This window comes from Amblyomma maculatum, chromosome 4 (assembly GCF_055883805.1).
Source record: "Amblyomma maculatum isolate TAMU_Amacu chromosome 4, ASM5588380v1, whole genome shotgun sequence".
NCBI classification, from domain to species: domain Eukaryota; kingdom Metazoa; phylum Arthropoda; class Arachnida; order Ixodida; family Ixodidae; genus Amblyomma; species Amblyomma maculatum.
The window spans coordinates 83,147,980-83,155,479 of NC_139347.1; the positions used below are offsets into that span (position 1 = coordinate 83,147,980).

Consider the following 7,500-nt stretch of genomic DNA (forward strand, 5'->3'; position numbering starts at 1 on the left):
TGGCTGTCCGCCCACCAACTTTCGCCACTGGCGGTCCAGCGCGGCCCGCATGTCTCCACTCGTGGCGGTCGCTGCTGGGGCCATGGGCGAGAAACGCTCGTCGTCCAGCACGTGTACGGAGTCGGACACTTTGAGCGCCGAGAGGGGCTGCGGCCGCGGGCCGGGGACCTCGCCCGGCACGTACACGGGCTCCAGCGCCGACCGATCGTGCACCACAAACGCGTCCAGGTACACGCTCTTCATGAGCAGGTACGACAGTCCTGAGGTAGAGAGAAAGCGGAAAATGAGAGGGGACTAACTTGTAAATCCCACCGAGACGCTTGGCGAAAAATTATGTGCGAGTTTGGAAAACTGCACAGGCCTCTCCAGCAGTAACAGAGACGCTCGAAAGAAGGATCAACGAAACAGGCATTTTCATTTATCAATGGCTAACCTAGACATGCAATGTTATTGCCTAAAACCGTATAGACCTCGTCAACTTTGACTGAAGTTCTAGAGAGAGTAGTCTACCATACGTGCTTCTGCATTTATGGTTAACTATATGTGTGGCGATATGAGCTAGCATAAGGAAATGTACAGACTTCCCCAGCTTAAACACTGAAACACTCAAGCGAAAAGTCGACAATACATCCGCTTGCATTTGCCAATAACTTAATGCGACATCAGCAAGTTTCAATTTTAATGTAGCGAGATGTTTTCGCGATACATTGCGAGGCTTTGTGCGAGGATAGTGTTTTCAGCGGTTGCTTTCTTCATTATCTGCAATAATTTTGTGGTGCAGGCAAAGACCTACAATAATCATTGACTACTTTTCTTGTCTGTGCCACCGCCCCAAACACTGACGCAATGATTCCTAACTCACATGACTTACTAGCCCACCTCTATTGTTTAAATATTTTGCATGGTGATGGGTGAGTGGTCAGGAAAAACATCTAGACAATCGAAACAATAGCCGGTGCTGCATTTTAAGGAGAAAGCCTTTAATGGCTCATGCTGTCGTGGACAAAATGTGTCCCGCTTTTGCCGCATTCTGATTGGCCGAGGCGTGATGACGTCATAGAGGTCTCGACCAATCACAGAGCACCACAGTATGCGCGAATGCGTGCCTTATATGGCCATATGTCAATCAATGATCAATTACTAATTAATGAAGTAGTTACCATTGATTACTAAATAAGTAATTCGTCAATGAACTAATTAACTATGATTATTAATTAGTTCCATTTGCGCAGCAGAATGCGGCACTCAGGGTTTCGCCTTTCACTACTATGGTCGCTAAAGTCCCTCGTAATTTTTTTTTATTCATCTGGGAATTGAAATATTGGTGAGGTTATGCACAAGCTCTGGAGTGTTTTGGCCACCGTATAGTTAACCTCTTTCCAATGCTAATCATATCCTCAGCCCCACCACCTTTGCCTTTCTCTCGAAATTAACCTTTCTCCTTTTAAAAGCAGAATTACTGGCACCGTGAGTAGCATCGTCAAGTGTCACACAAAATCCAGTGAAAGCCAAGAATGGAGCAGTAGAGGTCCCTCAAGGGGAGTCCTTCAGCTAATTACGTCGACCAGTTGTCATGACACCGTAGTTAACCCGGCTAAGCCGCGGCGAACATCTTCCACATCCTGCGTTGTCATCTAGCAGGACAAAGGGGTTATTCTGAATGTTATGCAATTTATCGACGTGACTGGCTGCGGGGGGTCCTTAGAGCGGCAAAAAGTTCTTTTTTTTTTTTACTTGTATCCGAATATAGAGAAGCAGGTCGCACGCGTCGACTCCTTAGTTGACCAATTTTCGCGCGTGATTGTCTCAGTAGTGTGCAGAGTGCTGTTAGCCTACGCAGTGGCTATATTGCGCTAGTATGCGAGTAAAGAACAATTACCTTTCTTTTTGTGGTACTCCGCAGGATTTGAAGTTTCGTTTTTGGCAATATCGATGTTTGTGAGCACATGATGCGTCTGAAAAGAAATCACTGTTCGTGAGCTAGGGTGCCGAAAACGATCTGGCGTGTAATCGGCAAGCTTGCTTTTCTGTAAGGCTGGTCAGTATTGCACCAGAAACACCCTCTTCAGTGGCATGGATAACCGCGTTGTTCGACATTCTGTCCATTTCATTTATGAGTGCCCTGCCACCACGATTGTCATTCATCGTATTGACTGACTGTCTGTTTATTTTTATTTTTTCACTTTTCCTTATAAAGCATAGTACACGCGAAACTACAGCGAAAAATGTCAATTTACAAATTCAGCTACGTCTGCCGGCTGGGAAAAACATGTGTCGTAAAAAAAAAAAAAAAATGGCTCTGGTTTAGCTCTGGTTAACCCAGTTGAATTTTGAAAGCAACGGCGGAAGCTTCTTTTGCCTGCTACGTTATTCCCCTATCACGCCCTATCAGTGTAAAGTGCTACATTATTGGGGACACTTAAGCTCATCTTTTAAGGGTATGACGCGAGAGCGTAAGCTACCAGCCCACACATAAAGTCACGTTTCAACCAAGCCGTATGGATGTGCCTGCGTGTCGTAGGGGTAACGAGAATGCATATGGTTCAGGCAGGCTGATTCTGATATCACCCTCCCATATGAAAGAAGTGACCCGTGTTGGCAGCTGCTGCCCGTGGCATAGGAGTAACAAATTCAAATGTCATGGCAGGCTGAATGTAATGGGTTGGGTTTGGTTTATGGGGTTTAACGTCCCAAAGTGACTCAGGCTATGAGAGACGCCGTAGTGGAGGGCTCCGGAAACTTCGACCACCTGGGGCTCTTTAACGTGCACTGACATGTCACCCTCTCACATGACAGTAGAGGCCCGAGTGAGCGCTCTTGCTGAGTACACGCTCGCCCGAAATACGTCGCTCACTAGCCTATCATCATCACTACTATCATTCCCACGCTAAATAAGGAGAATTAAGCGGTGCTATTTACGGTCCCGGGCGTGGCTGCAACTAATGGACATTTACGACGAAAGTGACTTTCAGCCTGACTGGTTTCGCTAGTGACACGGTGTTTATCTTTGCCTGCGTTTTAGTTGTGTTTTCTGTTGTGCAGCTCAGCAACGGCTAAGTACTGTGTAAATAGTCTGCGTACATAGCCTTTTCTATACATAACCGTATGTAATAAATACCATGTCTAAAAAAAAAAAAAAAAAAAAAAGGGTCCCGGGCGTGGTTCAGTTGGTTGAAGCGCTCAGCTGCGGATCCGAGTATCCGAGGGATGGAGATTCGATTCCCGCTGGATTTTTTTTTTCTGCTTTTTTTTTCTTTTTTTTTATGAGGAGAGCGTAGCGCGGCATGACGGGCCCCGGGCTACCGTAAGCACGGTGCTACCTAGCGTAGTATCGCTTTCGCAATAATATTATTTATAATAATCTTTTCGTCCTCCTTACAGCCCAGAACGATCAGGCAGAATCCTTGCTTCTGTCATTTCTTCAGTGTTTCTTGAGAATTTTGTTTATTTACCGTCCGAAGGCCTGTCGCTTCCTCTCTGTTGTGGGCCAGTGGAATATCGTATGAACAGGCTTCAAAATCATGCATACGTTTTCCGAAGAAGTGCCGCTTACCAGGTGTCACTGGCCAGACAGGAAAGCAATAGCAATAAACTGACAATCACTAGCCCTTACAATGAGCGAAAATCAGCTGTTTGTCAATGCACTGTATAGCTCATTTGGCTCCAGTGGTGACAGCATCAATAAATGATATATTTAAGGGCAAATATAAGCCTACTCTCGGCCACGAATGGTGCTTTGTTTCATCTTTTTGTTAAGCTAAATGTTTTATTCCTTTATCTTCACTTCCATGCAACAATTTTCAATTATGTTTTTTTTTCAGCCTATGCTTTCTTTTGAGAAAGAGGCTCGAGGTTTTTAAGAAGCTCCGCGTTGAGCGGCATGTTAGATGAATAACAAGCAGGCGAGAATTTGTGGCTCCTATAGTTTAGAGACATCTCATTTTAATTGTTACTCAAGGAAAGGACACCGCCGAATCCTATGCTTATAAGTATCTGTGAGAAAAGCGAAACATTTGTGTGCACAGTTCTCTCCCGCTTCTTCTCCGCCGTTTTCCTTTTTTTTTTTCTCTCTCTGTTTAACATTGCTTCTCTCAACTACGACCAGACAAAATTAGCTATATTGAGAGACATTCTTGTGTCGTCGTCGTTACATAACTACCTGTTCCGCCAGCGCTGGCATCGAGGATAGTAGAGATTCCAGGCTAGTTTTATAACTATCCTATAGAAAGACAGCGCCTTTGCATATAACTATGCGACTTTATTTTCTTTATTGTATTCCACCAAAGGTTCAGAATTTTATTATATAAAAAAAAGCAATCACAGCCTTGTTTACTTGACAACTAGGCTTTCAGGCAGTGAAAATTATGCTTTGTTCAGCTTTGTTCCACTTATTAATAAAATGTGTTTTCCAGCAGAATAATATGTGAGAGCTACCTCCAGTTTTATATAAGTCGCGAGTCTATGGCTACCTGTCTTGAGCAAATCCTCAAAAGAAGAGAAGCTATTTATAGCATCTCATTATTTGTTTGGCAGAAGGGGAACAATGAAGCAATGGCGAAAGTTCCTGTGCGGGTACTGAACAATATTAAATCACAAGAGAATACCACTGCCCTTTGTCACCTACTTAACGTATCTATTTCATACTCAACTCGCTGGCACTGTATTTTCGACGTTGAACCGGTTAGGCGATCAAGGGATCGATTAATACAATTGATTATACGATTGGCGATACAGAAGGGAAAGCAGCAAGAAGCGCTAAAGTATTCGACGGCAGTGTTCTTTACGCAGAGTTCGCTCCGTTTTTGAAGAACGCTTTTTGATGCTCGAACACGGAACCACGAAGGCGAAACAACAACGCGGCACCGAGGTGCAGTTCCTGCCTTCCATCACAAAGCCCGTGTAAAGAACAATCGATCTGACAGTTTTCTCAGAAGATGTAAACAACACAAACAAAAGAAATATAGGAGCGACAGTGCCAAGTTCGAGCGCTATTTTTACAACAGGAGTGGAGGTGGAACAACGCACGGATGACAATAAGGAGCCTGTAAGGGCAAGAGGGCGAGACATGTGCATTCTACAGGCGGCACGGTTTCGGTCTATATACAGAACCAACTGCCTCTGTTCGCCGCGAAAGAGGTATATTTAGAGGGCCGTTGTTGCCATATTTGGCAAGACTCTGTTTGCATGCCACGCAATCATAGCAATGACGTCACGAAATCCGCGCTCAGTGCCAGCGAATCGCTCTTCGACACGTTCACTCTACGGAACGCGCTCCTTTCTCTTTGCAGGTAGCACGCAAGCCGGGTCGGTCGATTGGACCTAACATCGATGGCATGTGTCGAAAGCATTTAGCCGTTCTTTTGTGCGTTGTTTATTTTGTTGATATCGGCCGACTTTATGGCATAAACACCTTGCGCTCCCCTTTGTTGCTGGAGGTCGTATGCGCGTGGGGTCATCGTCAGCGGACTTCGATTGAGCGAGGTTATCATTCCTGGCTGTGTTTACGCGCAGATATTTATGATGCTACGATGGGTCCTCAAGGTCAATCGTTTGTGTATCGAAAGAGGTGAATTCTCCGCATAGATGATGTTTCTCGCTTACTCGATACTGACTAAAAACGTTACACTGTGAAGTAGTGATCGAGGATTGTGCCGCTATTCATAGAGCGGAAAGCAAGAAAAGTTAGCCTTCAGAGTTGGTCTTAATACTTTGAATTTGCTGAAACTACCGAATGAATTTGATATATTTAAATTAAAAACGCATCCATATTCAGTTCTTCGACAATGAGTTACATGTCATGCACTACGGCGCACGCAGATGAGTCATGTATCATGACAGAAAGATATCCCTGATATCCAGTCTATGTTTTTTTCTGTCCTTTAAACCTTTGAGACCTGTCTTTGCTTCGTGGATTGTTTTCTAGCGGGGGGGAGGATTACTTGAAAGTGGGAAAATACACGGGTGACAACCAGGGGTCGATAGGGTCAGCAGGGCGAGGTGTGTGCAAGATAAAGTTTACGCTGATCGCTCAAAAAAAAAAAAAAAAAATGCGTGAAAACGCACTGCTTGTTATTTGCACTCAAGCATGTTGTCAATGCTTTGACAAGTGAAATTGCTATGTTTGCATAGGTAAGGATCCCATTCACCTCGAAGCCAGGGTTAGCACTATTTACTGCGCCCTTTTCTCGGTTTGTGAAAACTTTTTTTTTTAATTATTAATATTAAATAGATTTCAAGGTCGCTGAACTTATTACCATTGCAGCGTTCAAAACTTCACAGAACTTTTTCTATTCACGCTGCATTTTATTATCGTTTTCGTTCCTACTCAGTGACACCATTGATCTGCATGTCTTCTGATTTGCATTCTTGTGCCTTACGTTTGTCGGGTGCATTAAATGTTTGCCTTAATTTTAGTCATACGTCTTAAAGTTTTTTATTTGTGATTTTATCGTCCGGCTTATAAAAGGAATGGAATTGAAATTGAATTCGAAATGACTCACTAAAAGGCACCGCAGGGCTGACCGGAAATAGGTCGATTGGTCCTTTCCGCCAAAAAACCACTCTTTGCACCTGCACTGGAACGGTGCGCTGATTGTGCGGGCTGAAAGTAAAAAAAAAAAAAAAAAAAGAAGAAGATGATGCGGGGGTATTTATGTGAAGATTTAACCGGCGATGTGATGTGGGGTGCATGTTGGTTAACTTTGGGGTGAACAAAGTTAATTGCACTGTCACAATAGTTAGAGTGCGTATAAGTATTTTTACCCATGTTCACATGACCGGCACCAAAGTTTACAGCTGCGAAGTAACATTTTTATTTTGTTACTAACAATGTGGTACAAGCAATATTAGCACAAATGAAGGATGAGATTCGAAATTGGTGATCTGTATCTGCCATAGAGTTTCTTACTCTTACCTAGAGGGAAAGCTGTGCTGCCGTCTATGGGAGTTTCCAGACGGCCAGTTCAGCCACCATGGGCGCTCAAAGCATCATGGGCCGGAGAGCTACCGAGTGCAGAACTACAACTTTTGGCCAAAACTAATGCAAAGATAAGCGTTGTTCTACCGTAAATAACGTCCTAAGATTAAATATTGTGACTATAAATTGCAAAAAGAGAGAGAAACAGCATGTCAGTGTGATATTTATCCAATATAAGCGATGGCTCTTTCTCCTATTGGCTTAGTTTTGAGCAGCACAAATACCAATATTTCGCATTTAATAGGCAAAATTTGAAATAAAAAACGTTACAAAAATATTTGTGCTTGTGCAATCACTGAAGGAAGTTTTTAGAGGCATTTCGGGAAACAAAAACCTTTTATTGGCGACGTCTGCTTTTGCGCCTTCGCTACTATGGCTTTCGCGGTCTATGTACGCACCTTCAGATGATGATGATGACGAAAAGAAACATCGCAGTAACGCCACTCCACGTACCCGAGAAAAACCGACTGTCCCGCAACAAGTAGCACACCGGCCCATGATTCTTAGCGCGCCCATGGTGGCTG

General features: G+C 43.9%; 1 protein-coding gene across 1 annotated transcript in view; it reads right to left on the bottom strand.

Moving 5' to 3' along the window:
* Nucleotides 1–7,500, bottom strand: part of LOC146191534 (anoctamin-7-like) — a 123,859-nt gene that overhangs the window by 52,395 nt on the left and 63,964 nt on the right. The window contains exons 4-6 of the mRNA XM_084599966.1: nucleotides 6,501–6,601; nucleotides 1,880–1,955; nucleotides 1–260 (exon numbers count right to left, since the gene is read on the bottom strand). The exon at nucleotides 1–260 is cut by the window's left edge and continues 131 nt beyond it. Coding sequence (XP_084456092.1) covers nucleotides 1–260; nucleotides 1,880–1,955; nucleotides 6,501–6,601 — 437 coding nt within the window. The remainder of the gene's footprint in view (nucleotides 261–1,879; nucleotides 1,956–6,500; nucleotides 6,602–7,500) is intronic.